This window comes from Manacus vitellinus, unplaced genomic scaffold (assembly GCF_001715985.3).
Source record: "Manacus vitellinus isolate BGI_N305 unplaced genomic scaffold, ASM171598v3 scaffold_23_pilon, whole genome shotgun sequence".
In the NCBI taxonomy this organism is placed as follows: Eukaryota; Metazoa; Chordata; class Aves; order Passeriformes; family Pipridae; genus Manacus; species Manacus vitellinus.
This window is the reverse complement of record NW_021939718.1, coordinates 10,717,636-10,737,929: the sequence shown is the minus strand read 5'-3', so window position 1 is coordinate 10,737,929 and position 20,294 is coordinate 10,717,636. Positions and strand designations below refer to the sequence as shown.

The window sequence follows — 20,294 nt, the reverse complement described above, 5'->3', positions numbered from 1 at the left end:
CCATGATCTTTTTGGTGGTTAAAAGAAATAAAAAAAGCATTACTCAGATTGAAACACAATATTTGAAACATATCCATGGGGATTTGAAGTCTCAGCATTTGCATCCCATAGTCTATGCAGAAAATGCTTGTATGGCAAACACAAGTATTCCAGGATATTTTGACCAGCCCTGTTAGTTTCTTAGGAAATAAGTGTAGGACATCATTAAGGCTGAGAGAATTGGGATTATTCAGCCTGGAGAAGAGAAGGCCTTGGGGTGACCTAATTGTGACCTTCCAGTACCTGAAAGGAACTGACATGAAAGATGGAGGGAGACTATTGATTCAGACTGACAGAGTGGGTTCAGATTAGATATTAGGGAAGAATTTATTGGCTGTAAGGGTGGTGAGGCCCTGCTATAGGTTGCCCAGAGAAGCTGTGGCTGCCCCATCCCTGGAAATGTCCAAGGCCAGATTCGACAGGGCTTGGAACAACTAGTGGAAGGTGTCCCTGCCCATGGAAGGGAGATAAAATAAGATGACCTTTAAGGTCCCTTCCAACCCCAACCAGTAATTTATCTGTCCATGGATACGGACAGATAAACAAAGAAATTGTATATGCATGTCTTGTACCCATCCATTTCTAAAACCAAAACCCTGCTTGTGTTCATGCATATTTGAATTAGATTTCTGTTGAAAACATAGATCAGAAGAGTGAAACTACATATATTTGCACCAATTATGCATGAAGCAACACATAAACTGAATAGAATCATAAATACCAAGGAATCTGAAGTGTGATTTCACCAAATAATGAAACCTAAATTCTACCTCATTCTTTTCCTAGTTTCAGAGACAAAAAATCTAAGATTATGTCCAAATCAACCACCCCTTGCACATGCTTTTCCAGACTTCAGAATGGCCTGACTTACAGTGGTATCAAAATGAAGATGGTATGGATGACTGGAAAGTTTGTACCTCAAATCAGTATTCTAATATTACACATATAACCACAGAGGACCAGCTGAAATACTAATTTCAATCTCATTGATTGTTTTCTTCTACCATAAGAAATAAAATGTTTACTCTTCTAACTCATGGTGCAAGAGCAATTCTCAAGCAGGTGTTCAGCTCAAGTAGTACATGTAAAATACTCATTCTGCAACCATAATTCAGCATAAAATCTGATGCCTTAATAAATTTGGTCACTAATATACTATAAATATAAATTAATTACTCTTAAACCTTATTTTATAGCATCATCAAATTGGAGAAAGCTGTACATCTGTGATAAAACCTAAAAAACTCCCATTATCTCTAAATTAAATTATTCATATGCTTCATATAGTCAGCATTTCACTTAGGTCCTCATTATCCAGCAGTCGTGAGGGTATAGGAAGATGAGCACATGGCACATAGTGTCTTTTCACCCCAAACAACCATCCGGGTTAATTTACTAGGTAAACCCACAAACTTATTATGCAGGTCCTGTGATTATACTTATATTGGGAAGAGAAAAATAAAGAAAAAAGAAAAAAACAACAAACCAAACCAATTAGGAACTAAAACATCTAGTTATTTCCCTTACCTAAGTAAAATGGTATTCTGTGAACAACTGAATCATATGCTGAAAAAAGTAAAAAACTCTTTTGGTGTGTGCCACTCAATTCTTGTACATTCAGAGTTGTGCTCACTTCAACCAACAGTTCTCATTCTTCAGCATACTTAAGAATAAGGTATGTTTGTTCAAGATAATACTAGTTGTATATATTCCAGTTTAAAATCTAAAATAAAAATCATTTAGTATGCTGGAACTGCACAGGAAAAAAAAAAAAGAGAGTAGATAAATTATTCTACACTGTTTTAAATGCTTAAAGGAATTTTGCATCTGGATGATGAACAGCAAAGACTCTTAAGCAAATGACTTAACAGAGATTTTAAATCAAAAAGTAATAAGCATAGGAAGGCATCAGATCACACAGTTATACCCTGAAAAGAAATTTCTGCGATACTCATAGAAACTTTTCCCGGTTAGAAATGCTAAATTTATTCAGAGAAACATTTGGGCACTCTCATTCTCCTACTTCTGAACATAAGTATTTTTGTTACTGGAGAAAATAAAAAGGATTTATGAACTATTGCATTTGTTTTTAGGATCAAAGAAATATTTCCTTAATTCATCACTGTGGTGGGGGAAAAAACAGTTTTCCCCCTCGAGTTATAAAATGGTAACCCCCCAGGGGGTGGTGTCCCTTAGGGTTGAGACAATGAGCGCTTCTGCAAAATATAAACATACCACACAGACTGGAAAAGAAGGTAGTTGTAGCAGTTGTTGGAGGACAGTGGCCATCTTGTAAAGCCATGAGGAGAAGGGGCAGGAGCCCCCCTTGTGGCCATCTTGTAAAGCCACCAGGAGAAGGGGCTATGCCCCCCCCAGCCGGAGGCTGGGGGGCTACAGGGACTTGGAACAGTGTTAGGCTGGGCTAAGTACCTGTAGCTAGAAAGCTGAAGGAGTTTTCTCCACTGTGAGTGGGCAGAAGGAGCAGTGGCAGAAACTACACTGACCAGAGGCTATGGCAGAGAGCCAGAAGAGATAAGAATAAGCAGCAAAGACAGGCATGCAGCAACACAGAGAGAACTCCTGCAAGGAGAGAGAGAGAGAAAGAGAGCTGGCACAGAGCAGAACTAATCTCTATGGACAAAGTTGTGGGGTAAGAACTGAAAACCAAAACCCCCAAACTCCTTTTGAGATCCCTCCTAAAGTGGAGGGGGTGGACTCCTACTGGATGGAAGTCCTAAAATGCAGCATGCACTGCAGAGAGAGGAGCTGAGAAGCTCCATCCTGGAGCTGGACCGGGATGGCCAGAACGGAATGCAGAGGAGGGTTTTGCCCCCCCTGTTGCTGCTAAGCTAGCAGCCTAAGATCAGAGCACGGGAGCTCTGCAAGGGAGTTTGAATCCCCTGAGGATAAGGACCGTCACAAAGACTTCTGGTGAAGTAACCTTTGTCCACGGAAGAGAAAGACCCTCACCTGGAGTCAAAGGGCTGAGAGGGGCTTGGAGGTCTCCCTCCTGTGTAATGATAAAAAATCCAGCCACAGCTGCTGCATGGGAGAGAGAGAGAGACTGCTGCCCTAGAGACACTGCTGCTCTGAGAGTGGAAAGGATCTCTTCCTTCTTCCCTCCTGGACTTTTATTTGGAGGGAGAAGAGATTTGATCCATTGTAAATACTGCTTTATCATAGAAAAGATAGTTAAGATTGTATTTGATGTATTATAATATTTATTTGTACAGTCATTGTAATATAATTCCTTCCCCCCATATTGAGTGTCGTGTGTTGTCTGGAGAACCCATCTCACACGGGGTTGAGATGAGGGAAGGGGGCTTGGACTTGAGAATTGGATTTTGGGGCTCTCAAACCATTACAATCATTTAAAAACAAGTAAACATACATGGAGAGAAAAAGGTAAGCAGAAGTGATTCTAAATCATGATGAATTTTGCTCAGCTTAATGAACCCTTTATATAAATAGTTTAAAAAAAAAAAGCTGGAAAAGAACTTAAAGGGGAAAAGAAAGAAAAAACAATAATGTCCATCTGTCTCTGGCTTCAATATTCAGCTTTTAATTTTTTTTCTTTTATTCTGGAAACTGCACTGCATTTAGAACTTGTATTAGCCTGAACACCACCAAGTTTTTGATCTGATCATTTTTCCCTAAGAAGACTAAAATCTTCTAATCTGAATCTCCTAGGTTGCCAGAATTAGTACTCATTAAAGACCAATTTGCCTTTTCAGCTAAAGAATCAGCTTCCTTCTGGAATTTTTATTTTAGTAAGTAGCTTCCGTGCTGTTCAGTTACATCCTTCTACACAAAAATCCAGGAGAATACTATGTTATATAAAACAGGAACATAAACAGGATCAGAACTTTAAGAATATTTCTTAAGTCTAAATTTTATGAGCAAATTATGTTGTCTGGTCTCTTCAAAAACACCAAAACCAGTTACTTAACATTAGCCAAGAAACTAAAGAAAAAGAAACTATAACTATCACCCCACTGCTGGCAAAAAAAGAAGAGTAATTAATCGCTGAGCATGATGATACTTAATTATCCCTAATCATCAAGAATTATTAATTCTTAATGAGCAGTGTATTTTAAACGTATAAAAAGTCTTGCAATGCTTCATTTCTTTAGAGTCAGACAAGATATATGAAACTCTTATTTTAATATTTTGCAAAGATAGTGGCAAACATACAAAAATAAGTCTAATACAAGAAACTGTCTGAAGGGCACTAAAACCCAATTAGTAATAATAAAATATGTGTGTTTTCCATGATTATTTAAAAAATAATAGTATTATGATGATCATAATAACCATAACATCAATAATATTTCTATTGTTATTGTTTTTATTCTTAATAATAACAGAAAAATATAATAGTAACAATAGTAACAATAACAATAATAAAGGTGGTGAGAGACCTATTTTAAACACCAGGAAAGGGATACTGAAGTACAAAACCAACACACCATGGAACATCACTACAAACAGCCCAGCACCTGTGTCAGAGAGTCTCACAGGCACCTGGACCACTTCAGAGGCACTTGTGGTTGTGAAATGTGCATGTAGTTGTGTACCAGAATATTTATTTCATTAGACTTTGGCATGTCATGTACTCTGCTGTTTCAATCTGCTATAGCTGCTGCCCACCAAGACCGCACTCTTTCAAAGTGGTTGAATTATTCACATGTTCTCTTTCCAGACAACATTAAGAGCATCTATCCAAAGAGCAATTTCCCCTCTCTGTCAACATAAGCTCTCCAGGTTTTTATATGCCACCTATTTCACTGGCAGATCCAGCAAAACACAACTGGTTTATTCTACCTACCGTTTTTTTGAAGCTGGTTTAAAATATGTAAGACCACAAATACATCACATTCCTAGGAAAATTATTTTTTTTTTTTTTTTTAATTCCTATTCCTTCCTCTGCCTTCCTCTGTCTCTTTTTCACCCCGCAAAGCACAGCAAAACCCAATGGAAATGCAGCGTTGGAGCTCTTAATCAAAACATGATGTACTACTTAGTCTTTTATCTCTCTGATTGAAAGCAGGGGCTGGAGATGTTTTGCATATGAACGGGTGCTCACAGACCCTGTTTATCTTTGCAAGGCCTAATCCTGATCAGTAGGCCTGGCAACAAGAGGCTGGATGCTTTCCATTTGTCCTTTTAATTAGATGCATAAAAATGCATAAAATCTCCTTCATCACTGCTCCTTTGTCAAACACTCCAGTGTGTGACTGGAACTGCTCATTCCTTGCCAGTTTGTACTTTCAAATAACAAATTTGTAAATGGAAAAAACTAAGAAATATTATATGAATTTCAGCACAGGGTTTATTTGATGGGCTATTTTTCATGAAAGTATTAAACTTCTCACTACCTACAAACACTGTGTATGGTCATATCAAGATCAATGGTATCATGTAGGCTTTTAAGGTATGTCGTGTATTTCAAAATGTTCTATGAAAGACATAATCTGATTAAACTCAAGAGTGTATTAATCACTTTTTTTTTTTTTCAATTGCCAATGACATTTTGGGCTGCACAAGGCAGAGCATTGCCAGGAGGTCAAAGCAGGTGATCCTTCCCTCTACTTAGCACTGATGAGACACATCTGCAGTTCTGGGCTCCCCCAGGACAAAAGACAGAAGAACATATTGGAGAAAAAGCCCACAAAGATGGAGAAGGAACTTTCACACAGAGTCACCAATAAGGGCATCCTCAGCAGAGATAAAGAAATCATTATCCCACTCTAATCATTGTTTGTTGGGTCACACCTGAAATAGTGTGTTCAGATTTGGTCTCTGCTGTGGAAATGAGATGTGAATGGGCTGGACAGGGTCCAGAGAAGGGCCATGAAGATGATCTGAGGCTGAGAAGTCTGACATGTGAGGAAAGGCTGAGAGACCTGGGTTTGTTCAGCCTTGGGAAAAGAAGGCTGAGGGGAGACCTCACCACCATGTTCCACTATTCAAAGTGTGGCTACAAAGAAGATGGAGACTCCCTTTGTACAAAGAATCAGGTGGAAAAGATGAGGGGTCATGGGTACAGAATACTCCTAGGCAGCCTGTGGTTGGACACAGGAGGAAAATTTTTGCCAAGAGAACAATCAACCATTGGAATAATCTCCTGAGGAAGTGCTGGATTCCCCAACATGGGACACTTTTAAGATTCAACTGGAGAGGGTTCTGGGTCATCTTGTCTAGACAGAGCTTTTGCTAGAAAAGTTTGGACCAAATGATCCTTGAGGTACCTTCCAACCTGGGGTTCTGTGATTCTATGAATACCCATTATTGAAGCAGTCTCACTAATTGTGACTTGAGGCCTTATTTTCCCAACAGATTTACTGGCAATCAACACCAAAGGCAATTGTTTTGGCAGAAACATTGCAGAATTATGATTTACAACATTTTCTGCAGTGCATTCAATGTCATTTATTAAGCCATTCTGCTTGCATGCATTCAGATTACTCAATTTAAATTTCTGTGCATTATGCACTCTTCAGGCTACTCGGAAACTAAAAATTAGGGCTTAATTCATCAAATTATTTTTATTATTTTGTATTGATTGCTTTTAACAGCATTTCATAACCTTTAAGAACATCTTGATTATGTGATAATTTCTATTTAAAATATGTGGTTCGTAGCTAATTCCACATAAAACACTTCTATAACAGAAATGTGAAACTATAGGCTATAGGCTTCAGAATAGAATACTGAGAAATGCCCTCAACATACTGAATGTTCAGCTGCTATAGACTTACTAGGAGGAATATTACCAGTCCATATTCATACTGCAGAATCTAATCATAAGGAAAGTAACACAGAAGTGGTTTTCAATACCTTGGGTGTATTTCCCACCAGAAACACAAAACCAGAAATCAAATTCACACAAAATCATTTTAATTGGGTGCCATACTGATAGGGCTCCACTTTACTTTCATTGCTCAGAACTGGAAGCACTCACGCTTTCATGCTTTGCCCACAAAGAAAGACAGAATCAGCACAGAATTGAAACAAACACCACAGAGAGAGTCCAGCAGGAAAAAGTTTGTTTTTTCAATCCCTCCTCTACCACTCCCTCTCACTCTTTTCCCAGAAGAGACCAACCTTTGACCATGAAACCTGATTATTCCTCTTCAGTTCAAATAAACACAGGCCCACCTCACCAATCTGATGATGTACCTTTTTTTTTACCAATAGAACCACTGAAATAATCTGTAAGAATAAAAATATAAACAAACAGAAAGTCATCTCCTTTTCTATTTTTCCAAATAATAAATCAAGAGTAGAGCATGACACTTCACTGAAGAAGAACTCACAGCATTATAATAAAATCTCCCTGTTGACAGTAAGAAAGGTGGTGAATAAGTCTTTACCTGGATTCTGTCACTATAGAAATAAATATAGTCAATTTGGGTGACATCACACATTAACAGATGCAGAAATCTGGAGTCCAAACTCTATTTTCCAATATCCTGGTCAATCTGCACCTAGGACTGTATTCTACTAGGGAGAACATTGCCAACAGGCTAGGTGATGTGGTTATTTCTCTGAAGTGAGACTGTCAAGCGTGGGAAGAAAAGTCTCACAGAAATAAAGATGACAGAGCCCAGGACTTCTCAGTGCTACCATAGTGACAACACAAGAGACAATGAGAAGAAACTAAATTTCACAAAACTCCTCTTAAACTTATTTGGGTGTTTTGGGTCTGTCTGCTGTTTCCTTGCTTTTTTCACTGTGCAGGTAATTAAACACTGGCACAGATTGCCATGACAAGCTGCAAAGTCTCCATCCCTGGCAATATTCAGAACACAACTGGACATGGTACTGAGAAACCTGCACCCCTGGATCATCCATGGAGAAGGGGGGTTAGACTACAGACCTCCCAAAGTACCTCACATCTTCAACTACTCTGATTTTGTGAGCCAGTGCTTTAATTTGCATTATTTCAGGCTGCCTAATTTAGAAGTAAAGCAGCTACTTTCATAACAACTGCACACCAGCTTCACATGACAGACAAGAAGTTATTAGAAGTCTTTTGTTAGAATGGTTTGATTTCACTAATTCCACCTTAGAAAATCCATTAGTACATATGTTCAATATGTGGTGCAAGCAACCCTCCTTCTTTAAGAAAAATCACGTATTTTAAGACTATAAAAACATCTTTGAAATCACTCAGTCATTTCTGCTCATAGCATTAAAAAGAATCTGCAATACTGACTGGAAACAAATGACAGGAATTTTATCTGTACTAATTTTTTTCAGAAGCCCTTTTCCTGTCAGTGTAGAGGTCAGGACAGCAAAAACAGAGAGTTGGGTTGTATAAACAAAGAGACAAAGCAAGCAGATCAGAGCACTCTGGGTCTAATCCAACTCACTGAATTTTTATTTAGCAGCATGAAAAGGGAGGAACTCCTTTGATTCCTGCGTCTCTGGCTCAGAGAGAGCAGCTGTCAAAGAAACAGTTTCCTTTGGATTTTGGAAACAATAAACTGATATGGGAAACACTGCAATGTGATAAACAAGGAACCCACAATCACTTCTTAATCACTTGGCAAAATAAAGATATCAGCTGGCATCTCTGTTTCACCTTTCAGCTCTCCTCCCTTCACTCAGCTGCACTTAGACCCACGTTCCCTGCATTTTATAAGATCATTAACTTGCCTTTCCATCCTTCTAAAATGCACACAGACATTTTTACCATGCTTTTCAATAACAAGTTCCTCTCAGCAAGTACTGAGAGTTGATGTAAAAGGCACAGACACTTTCCAAAAGGACACCAACAGCCTATTTGGCTTGGGAGAGCGTTCCCACCTCTTCTCTAACATGCTCATGGCTCCTCTACCCTCCTTGTCATTTTACATCATTTATTTCTCCACTTACACAAACCAAACATGTTTGCCAGTTTATTCTCTCAGATAGTTACTGAATTTCAGATTTGGGAGATCAAAACTGAGTGATTTTAAGGCGCTTATTTTTCAAAAGTGAACAACATCATCACTTATGGTCTGAACTCTGGTAACCTCACAGTACACTAAACTTAGCTGCTCTTTTTTCATCATCGATCATGTATTTCTGTCCCCGTTTTCACCTGTGCACATACTAAACAAAACTGGAATAATTTCTATGTCAAAAAACCTTCCACCCATATAATTTCAATGTTTACAGACACACCATCATTGCTCCCCCCATATGCTGTCCATGGCTAACCTGGTTTTCCTTCATCAACTACCCATGATGATCAGGAAGCACATTAAGAGTTTTTTAGAACAATATTAATTAAAGATTTCTAATTGTCTGTAACGGTTGTTGTTTATGGTATTTCTCTAATTTACACAATTCCTGAGAATTACTCACGAGTTACTTAAAGGATGTAAAGTCTGTCAACTTCTCTGTAATACATTTCAATGCTAATGTTAAATAATTAAAAATCTTTTTCAATCTAGTTTAAAATTAATGCTTCCATATATCTACATAGATGTTTGTTAAAAAGTTAAATCATTATCTTTGGGAAACATCCTGCTATTTGGGATGCTTGATATAATAACCTTTTACTCTTACCTGTTTAGCTAAATCCTTTTCTACCTTGCTGGAGGATGTGCTACACTAAAAAGAACTACAATGTACATTTTCCAATCTGCCTCTTTGTCAGATATTTAGAATCTGTTAGGATACACTGACCACTGAAATGACCTGGCTGCACAGATAAGGTGATATTACAGATCTGATGCCTGATCTCAACTCCTTTAGCATGATTAGGTACAGTATATAATATAAGGAAACATAGGAAATAAGGTGGAGTTGCTCTTAGAGAAAGAGTAGGATCAGAATAGGATTAGCAATTTCAAACATACAAATTACTATGACAAACATTTTACAAAAATTTTGGTTGTTTTAGATACACTCAAAGTTACAGGATCAGAAAATATGGAGTATGGCAGAAAAATCATGATTTTTCATTGATAAATGTGTAAAAAAACAGCAATAATTAATATTCTTAGACTGAAATAAGGTATTATGATCAGGTCAGATTATTTTAAATCTTAGTTCTATTAAGATAGCAAAGGAGAGCTACATTTTCAGACTTTGAACTATTCATACAGCTCCCAAACTGTCTTTAGTCTTTGTTAATCTATTTAGCCTTTACATGAGTTCATAACTTCCTATCTGAATGGGATTCCTTTTATTTACCCACATTACTGCATGAGTAATGCATTAATTAATCCCTGTTGTCTTTTACTGTGAAATCCTCATATTTTAAGGTATGTCCCTTGAAAATTTGTGACTTTCCAGCTGGTGTCCAGAGATCAACATTATATCCTATCATCAGGGCTGAATAAAGTCCAATAGTGGAGTCTCTAATGAGGGGGGCACAGAGAACACTTTGCTTTGAGAGCATTCCTTCTTAAATCTTTCATCCAATAAATACTCCTAGTTAAAAGTGATCACTCAGGGTCTGGCACTCCTGGACTCCTCACAGACCCACCTTTCAACAGGTTATTTTACTTGAAACAGTCCCATGTTTCAATTAACAGAGTATAATTTACTAATAGCTTACATTTATCACCATCATTTTCATAGGAAAAAATCAAAATATTATCTTAAAACACCATTTTTTCCATGACTTATATGACTCCCTAGAGGAACATAATGCTGAATACCCTTTTACTAAAAAGTAAGAGAATATTTCAAAACTTATTTTTAAAGTTTTTAACGAGGTTAGACTGTGAATCCATACATGTAGCATAATCACACAAGACAAACAGAAGCTACATCAACACTTTGGATTTTAGTTAATATAGAAATATTAGTAAGTTCTTTACTTAATCAGTCTTTTTCAGTAGATATTCCCTATGGATTTCAAACTAGAAATGCAACATCCTGCCTGTGTAAGTGCTGTGATTACCACATACTGTCAATGTGTTTACTTATGCTTTACTCTGTTTACCAAACTGAGTTGTCGCTGAAGTGCTTAAGATTTTAGTCAAGTATCTGTGTATTTTTTAAAGCCCTGTTAATACTCATTTGTTAATTACGGTGGCAACTCTCACAGTACCCTTTTATCTGAGATTCACTCATGCCATCCTCCCAGTTAAGTGCAATGCAATTTCCTGCCAACCAAGCACACAATAAATCCAAAAGTTTCCTGAAGTAAAGCCATGTCAAGGCCGTTTTAAGGCAGTATGACCTACACCTGTAGGATAATTTCAGGCACTTCAAGCACTCATAAAAATGATAGGGAAAGGGATGGAGAACGGGATTTTGTTGCAGTATCTTCTGGCTTCTTGTATGGCTGCACTAAGGGAACAAGCACTTTCTTGTGCAATTCAAATGTTAGATAGTAACCAGATACAGTGACATTTTAGAGACAGAAAAAAGTGCAGGTGGTGTCTGACAAAAGTTGGCCAATCACAGGAATTAATGCCATTTGTTTGTAGAAAGCTTATCTTCAGGCAAATCAAACTAAATCCAAACTTCCTTAAAATTGCATTGTGGAGACTTAGAATTCACTCTCAGAACAGTGGTAGCATCATTTTTAGAAAAGAAACCCCCAAAAAACCCCATAAACAGAATAACCCTGCGTTCCTGGACTGAGTTCTGCTTACTGTCTCTCATGATATAGATATACTTAATCCTCAGAGCATCATATTCAGGTTGTGCCTGTGTAGAATTTATTTATTTATTAAAAAATGAGAACCGCACGGATTTAGGACAGTTGCAACCTTAGAGAGGTGCTGAGCCCAGCTGTGACATTTTAAGCATTTTGCTCCATATACATCTTTGGGGTAATATAAGAATTCAGTCAACTTGCAATGATCTGTCTACCATCTTTTCCTTAAATTTTGATTTAAGTTTTCTTAAGAAAACACCCGACCTGCCAGGTGTTTTGGAGCTAACACTCATATTTAGGTTTACTCTGAGTCAAATGCATATCACAGAATTTCTGTACATTTGCCTTGCACTCTATGGACTCGTCTAATGATTAATTACAGGCTCCAGATGGGTAACTGTTTTGAAATTCAAACAAGTGTCTACTAAGTGTTATTCTGTTTTCTCCTGTGCTGTTGCTGTCACTTCTTGTGTTTAAGTAATTAATCTTTACTCTGGACATTGGCATAAAACTATCAGAATTGGCACTTTAAATAGCCATTGGCTGCAGGAGGATACACAGGAGTATCTATTTATATTGATCTTTGAGAAACATTGGACATTTTGGGACACCACTATGATCTTTTTGTGAAGTAGAGCACTGAACTTTCCTGAGTTCTACAGATAGTCTCAAATGCTGTTTTAACTGCTTGTTGATTATTATGTAGATATCTATGATGCAGATGTAAGGTTAAACAAACAATAATGAATAATGTAATGAACCCATTGCCATAGAAAATGCCATGGATGTGATCACTGGTTGGGCAGTCACAGATTAATGGAGTATTTAAAACAACTATTTCAGAGTTTAAAGTTTTCACTTACCAACCTCCACAAGGCTAGAGCAGTTCGGGTCTGTGAAACCCTCAGGACACTCACAGGAGTAGAAATCATCACTCAGCCCTGATAGACAGATGCCACCATTCTGGCAGGGGTTGGAGTCACACACATCTGCTGTGGGATAAAGGGGAAGAAAAAACAAGGTTATTGTTATAAAAGTCACCAAAAGTTATGCACAAGCTCCACATATGGCAGATTACTTGTAGCCAAGAAGAGAAAGGAATGAGAAAGTCTATGTCCCTTGAATAACTTCTGGCTAATCCAATTTTATATTTATTTAACAGCACACCTCTGTGTAATCATCTTCCCCTAGTCTTCCATTTCATAAAATTTCATTTCCTTAGACTCAATGACAGCTATTCACTTACAAATACAATGGCAAAAGGTAATCTTTTGCTTTCTCTTGTGTAAAGGCATGTATATAGCCTCGGAAAGCAATTTACCCAGAATTTTACTTCTCTTCATTGTAAAGCTGAGAGGTGATTTCAATTCAGGCTATTGGCTTATCACCTGGTTTGTGAGCAAACAACTGTGACTGTGGTTACATCACCATGTGCTCCACATTTACACACCCTGAAGTCACCCAGTGGCACAGCTTTGATTCATATCAGCCACTGAATTCAGGCCAGCAGACCCACCAACTCCATTGCAGGGATGGAGGCAAAAGAACCTGAGAAGCCACAGTCCCTCAGTGCCCCTCAGCAATGCCCTCCATGTCCCAGAGAAGTCTGACAAGTTATTCCATAATCCATTTTGACTGCAGAAGCAGAAAAAAATAAAAATAAACAAAGCTATGTTTCACATCAGTTGTTCAATTAGCATCAAAGTAATCAACAGATGCAAATCCTTAAAGATGCATCACAGGGTTGCTTTAAAATTCTACAAATACAAAGAAATGCAGGACTGAATCCTCACACCAATAGGATAAGTGGAATTAATCCTAAAGAATGCCCTAGACTTTGCTCAGTTTCAATTTAATGCTTTTTCTTAGATAATCAAACATGTATTTAGATGCATTTTTATTTAACTAAAACTTCGTTTTAGAAGACAAATTTGTACTCTCAATTGCTCAGCATTGCTTTTAGAAATACTAATAATTTGTACAGTAAATGCATCTGAAAGAAAGATCTGGTAATTATTAAAAAATAAGTACATTATTTTGCATGCTTTTTAAATTGAAAAGTTGCCAGTCCTTTAGCCATGTAACTGAAAAGAGTTAGAAAAATTCCCTTGTTTATGTGAGTAGTACTGACAGTATAGCATGTTTTGGACTATAGTGGTGGTAAGGGAACTCAGTATTTCAACATCTTTCTGGCACATAAACTTCAGATTAGTGCTTCAATTTTAACAATCACTTGAGAAATGCAATTGACATATGAAACTGCCTTTACAAATTCTGTGCATCAGTTGCAAAAAACCTTAGTTGTTCTGGGTTACTTTTAGTTTTATTTAATTTTAATTTGTCTGCTTTAATCTGCCCTTGTGAGACAGAGAATTGTAATGTGCTTACGTACTTGGAATTAACAGTTTTGTCTTGAAGACTGCCCAGCTGACAGAGAAGTAAAGCTATTTGAAAATAGTAAAGGACATAAAACATTACCTGTCTAAGGATCAGACATTATTTGTCTTCCTAACTAAATCTAGATAAGTCAAGACTTTTCATTTTCTCCTTTTGTTGCATCATTGAGGTAGCAAAGGATGCTTGTTTATTCCTTTATGGGACTTAGACATTTGGTTGTGAAAGAACAGATAATATCAAACAAATGCTCTGAGAACTATATTCCCATACCTCTAATTAAATTAATAAACTAAACAGCATCTGGAGCAGGAACACTTATTATGCAAATCCATATGGATATTCTTATTAAAATGAGAGAGGACATATTTGCTACGTATTTCCCAATTCAGTGTCCTTCTGATTTTAATTATGCTATTGAGAAAGAAAAAAAAGAAAAAAAAGGAAGATAAAAAGAAAAATACTTTTTCCATTTGTAAATTTTATATTAATTGACAAGCAGATTGCATACTCAGTTTTCCACTATATTTCCAGAAACTGAAATCTCCTACAATGACCAAAGTGTGCACACTTAATTGCGTAGTTTTCATTTTTCTGAAAATCCATGCTGGCTTTTTCAATCTGAAATAAAGTGACCCGACCTGCAGTTTGGGACTAATAAAGCAGAGGCTGTCCTCTGTCAACAGTCATTTATTTCCTTGTTCAGGAAATAACTGCACTAACTGATCTTTAGACACACCACCTTGGATTGTCATTCATGGGCGTAATTTTTATAATGACATTATATCATGCTAGAGAAATAATATGAATACAGCACACATCTAAACACAATGGGACAAAAAAAGGAAGAAAACGCAAGGGACAAAAGGATCCAACAAAAAAAAAATTGCCTGGCCTGTCTCACTATGCTAAACAGGACTAAAGAGGGAATGGTTAAAATACACCATGGTATGAAATCAAATATTTTGCAGTCAGAAAAATGAGAAGCTGTACAATTCTAGTTAAGACAAGGTATGAGGCTGTGCAAATTTTGATACTTAGATTAGTAAAAAATCACAGAAAATATTATCTTCCTCACATATAACTTAATGTCTGTGAAATTGTGCTGAACAAAATAAATATCATCTTTGAATCAACAATATTCCCCTTGATTTACATTTTGTGCCTATTGAGAGGATGTTCATGTTGAAATATTGAAATTAATTTGTTACACATTCCCCTGAGTTTGATGAACAGATTTTGATGTTGAAGGCTGTTCTTAATAAGAAGAGCTTATATGGATGCACTTTGTCTTAACACAACTGATGAAGGGATTTGTTACCATTAAAATGCAACACAGCTTTTAACACAACAATGGTTTTAGAATTTCACATGAGAACCATCGTGAATGGAAGAATAAAATAAACTCAAAGAAATATATCCTTTACAGTAGCTCTTACAGAACTGTGCTCTGTGCTGATGACTTTCTGCAGTGATAGGCAATGTGCTATTTCTGTAACAGACTGTGTAATTTGACAAATTTCTGTAAATTAAACAAACACTCTAAAAGAAACTCAATTATTAAAAATAAAAAAAAAAATAAAAATTATTATTGTACATAATTAAGACACTCTGAAAGGAGTCCAGTAAGATGCAAGTGTCAAATAAAAACAATATTTCATACTTTTTCTTTCCTATGTCTGACTAACCCTTCACTTTTCATTAAGTGGTTACTCAAGTGTAAAAGTGTGTCTCAAGACTGTCATTAACCATGTGCTACAGCTATTGCTGCCTTCATGTCATCCCTGGGAAATTCTCAGACAGTAAAACCTCATTGCATCAAAGCTACTGAGAGTCAGTGCAGGGACTTGTGGAGCAGAGTCAGTGAAGGATGAGCTCACACACCCTCACCTTTTTGCCCCCAGACTGGTAGAAATCATAATCACTTTGAATTTACCTCTTTTAGGGAATGTTTGCTTTGAATCAATGTTATATATGAAATTTATTTTATAGATTAAACTATGTATGTATATACATACACTTTTCCTCCTTTTTGATGACATAATTCATGGACTCACTCACTCACTCATGGCTAGGCTTCACAAACGAAGATTTGGGAAGGGCTCTACCCACGTTTGTTACAAGCACACTGGTGGCTAAAAAGGCCAACACGAGACAGGCAGAAATGCAATCTGCATTGTCACAGAACTTACTGTATTGAGGGGCAGACAAAACATTCCCAGGATCAGAGTATACTAAATTTGGGGGATTTTTTTTTTTAATTAGTATTTTTCCTCACATTGTTTATTTTTTCAGAACTTTTTAAGTCAAATAAATCCTCGAGTGAATTGTTCATCCTCTCTTTGGAAACAGCAATTGGTTAAGAATAAAAAGAGCGTGACAAAAAGAATAAAATTAAAGTGGAGATCCACACATACTCAAAAATTAGAATTTTAATTAAGACACCCCCTCCCCCCAATTCTCCAAACTCAGGAAAAACTATATAGCAAAACTCAAATAAAATGCTCTCTAATAACAACTAGAATTTTTTTTTAAGACCATAATGTTTTTGTCCTTAGTGAATAACTCAATCAATGAACCTGGATCTCTTTTATAGAAGCACTTGGAGAAGAACTGTTAAGTCCATTTCACTCCATGATGTACCTTCACATAACCACTCTTAAACCACATCCTTTTCAATAAAATACTGAATTGCTTCTTTCCACAAGCAAGCAGTGGTGAGGAGCTGGGTAAAAACTGTAAACCCAGTCTTTGTTGAACTTTAAGCTTTTATATAACATATTATTTTGTCCTACAAAATGCCACAAAAATTGTGTGATTCTTGACTGAGGAATGCAATCCTTCACTTGACAGCAAAGGACAACCTGAAAAAAAGGAACTCAAGTCTTCCATATAAATAATGCAGCACACCAAGATGTTAACAGTTAGCCCATCAATCCTTGTCAAGAACAGAAATTCACAGTTTATGGAAACAATTTTTGTAGTATAAAGGCTAAAGAAAATGCACTGGGCCAAGAGAGAAGTTCCATCCCACAGCTACTTGCATTTTCACGAAGCACTCCTTGTTGTAAAAGTACAGAGAACAGCCACTATACACTAATTCATTTGCAGTTCATTAATATTTGTCAAAGAAAAATATGAAAAAAAATTCCCTCAGCTATCTTATAACACCTAGAATGATAACTACTAGGATTTCTGGTAGAAGTGCTGCTGTAAGAAACATCCGCTCAAGACAACAACATGATAACAAGGAAAGAAACATCTTTAAAGAGTCCTGTAGATTCACAACATTTCAAAACTGTAAGGAAAGAAGTGACTGAAGAAAGACCATTCAGGTGTTCGGGCCAGATTTGCTTACATAATTCAAAAACAGAGAATGTTGCATGAAACAGAAAGTGTACATGGAAAAAATTCGACCCTATTTCTGCTTTCATATAATGTACATTAATATAAATATGAATAATACACTAATATGCATTACATAATAAGGCAGTGAAATTTACAGTAGCTGATACTCAGCTAAATGCACTGGTATTGTACTTGCAAACATAATGACATATGAGTTCAGGATGTTAGCCACACAAGTTTTTAGGCAGACACAATGCTCTTTACTGGTAAGCTGTGTGATGAGTGTTATAAAGTTCAGGCATTTAGTTTCACCATTCAAGGCAAGAGGTGGACCATCATTCCTATCTAAAAAGCAGCTATACTTTTATTCAATTTTCTACATGGCTAATGGAAATAAGGCTTATTTTTAAAGCTCTTTCAAAAGAAATAAAAATAATAACCATTCCCTTTCATGAGGATAAAACTAGTTCTAAAGAAGAAATCTCCAGGTGGCATCAAAGAACAGCCTTGAAAACAACCAGTCAAATCTGGTCTAGAGACAGTAAAAATGAGCCTCAGTTATGAAGCCCAGAAGAGCACATAAACTTCAGCAGAAGACTGACAAAGTACTTGCTACCTGTAGCAGTTTCACATTAGAATCAATTTTCAGGAAGAGAGCTTTACTAGTTTTTTGATTTACAGAATCATCTGTCCAGTGCCCAAGTTCAAACCTGTTTCTCCACAGCTAAACTACTGCTTAGAAGAAGAACCATTAATCATGTTGAATATTACTGTGAAGTCTGAAATCTGAAATCTGTGAAGAGATGCAAAATGTGAACATAGAAACAAATGAGTTCTAAGGTTCTTTTAAAGAAATTTGTAAGCTGTTTTTTTTCAGATTTTATGATGAGACAGCTAATTTATTTTTTCCTAAGTTAAAAAGACGGAATAATTAAATTATCTCCCTTATTATTTGAAAAATAAAGTTTCTATATACCAATAGCTCATCTACACCTCCTTCTGCTTGTTTTCTAGGCTGATTTGCTTACTATGCAGGTAAAAAGTTCAGCAAACTTGCTAACTAGAATAATAATGGCACACTTTAAATGGTTTTAGAAAATGCATGAACAGGTAACATCAATCCTTAATGTCTACACATGAATTGGAAAGAAAAACTACATGAGATTGTTAATCTTGTAGTAAATTCATGATTTTATCACAAGTCTCACAAAAATCAAAGTAGTTACTTCTGAAAGCCTCTGAGATCACAAGAGACTGTATGTGCTTGAATAAGCTGTAGCTTGTAGTTGTGGTGGAGAACTCAAAAGTGCTTGTGTAAACTAGGTGTAAAAAATTTCTCTAATTTTTACTTCTGGTCTTGTAATCTGAGGGGATGCACAGGCTGACTTCTCAAACCCTGATCTGATAGTATGAAAAGAAAATCAGATTATTCTAAGCAGAGAATTATCATTTGTATCCCACTCTGGAACTCAGCTGAAACATTAATCCTGGGTGAAGATGAAGTGCTGACTTAAGCTTTGGATTTAATCTAATAGTACAATACTGTAAAAATGTGTCTCCACTTTAAGAGTTAGAATAGAGCTCTAAAATAATATCTGCAGAGATTAATTTCTATTATAATAAATCCCCTTTTGACTTAAAAAAATATAATCTCTTCCCTTTCCAAAGGTCTACAGTATGAGCTAGTTTATTCATTTGAATGTGAAAGCCAGTAGGCCACTGCACTTCAACCTGCTGTTACAGATTTTTATAAGTATCTAATGTTTGACAATATGAAACACAACTAGAAACAGAAAACAGCTTAAAAAGTAAACTCTTCTCTCTTTCATGGGTTACAGAGAGTTCATTTCTATGCCAACAGGCTCTTTAGGGAAAAAAAAAAATGAAGTATTCCTGTCATCTCACATCTTTATTAGTATAAAGTGGATCAAAAACGATTAAAGGGGGGATGTGTGGTTATATAACACACTTCTGAGTATTTTTACAGCTTGTGGGAAATCTTTCATGCTCATGCTGTCATGTGGATTTGGGGAGAAGCTGTCACCAGCCTAGACACTGCTTTATCAAAGGAAAAAGAGATATATTCCCCCTCTGATTGATCAGCTGACGGTACCAGTGACACACCAGCCCCCACCACCAGCAGTGATACTTCCCACACGAGAAGGGAGAGAGCTAATAAATGCCTTTAATGAAGATACCCCAGTTCCCATCAACACAGTCTCCCACATCTTTTCTCTCTGCATGCTCAGCAAAGCTGGCAAAAAATTACCCAGGCACTCCTTGCAGATATTCCTTTGATTTATGGCTGTCACACACATCACCTATGTTAACATTGTTATTTGCCACTTGCTAACACTCAGGTGGGTAAACCTGAGTTTCTGCATCTGTTCAGGTTTGTGGGATGAAAGGAGTTTATGAAAAGGGAAAGAATAAGAGTTTAAATTGAGACTTCTTGCACAAGGCACTTAGTCTAAACTGTCATTAATTTGTTTCATTCAATTAAATCTTTCAAAAGAGATTCCGAGTCAGGATGTAAATATCATTTCCTGTCACTTGTCCTTTGCTTTTAAAGGTGGTGAGGAGATTTTAGCATTATGTTGTTCCCTTGAAGTTTCTCAGTTAATAAAATATTTACATTTATTGCAAGAATTACTAGGCTTTGCAGATCTCCTGAAACAGTTTTACTGGTTTCTGCCAAAAATCTGCTGGACTTCTGCATGCTTCTCTGCTAGCTGTTAGTAGGCTCCACCTCTATATCCAGACCAGGTGGTCAATATAGGAATCTGGATTTCTTATTTGACTTAATCTACATTAAGCTTTTGGTCATCATCTTTTCCTAAATCTTTACTTAAAGTACTCATGGTTCCCAAGGCTCTGGAAATGCCTCAAACCCCTGATCAGG

At 36.6% G+C, this 20,294-nt stretch overlaps 1 protein-coding gene across 1 annotated transcript in view; it reads right to left on the bottom strand.

Annotated features, from left to right (window-relative positions):
* EDIL3 (EGF like repeats and discoidin domains 3) overlaps nt 1-20,294 on the bottom strand; it is a 224,243-nt gene that overhangs the window by 147,855 nt on the left and 56,094 nt on the right. Inside the window, exon 2 of the mRNA XM_008923074.2 lies at nt 12,514-12,642. Coding sequence (XP_008921322.1) covers nt 12,514-12,642 — 129 coding nt within the window. The remainder of the gene's footprint in view (nt 1-12,513; nt 12,643-20,294) is intronic.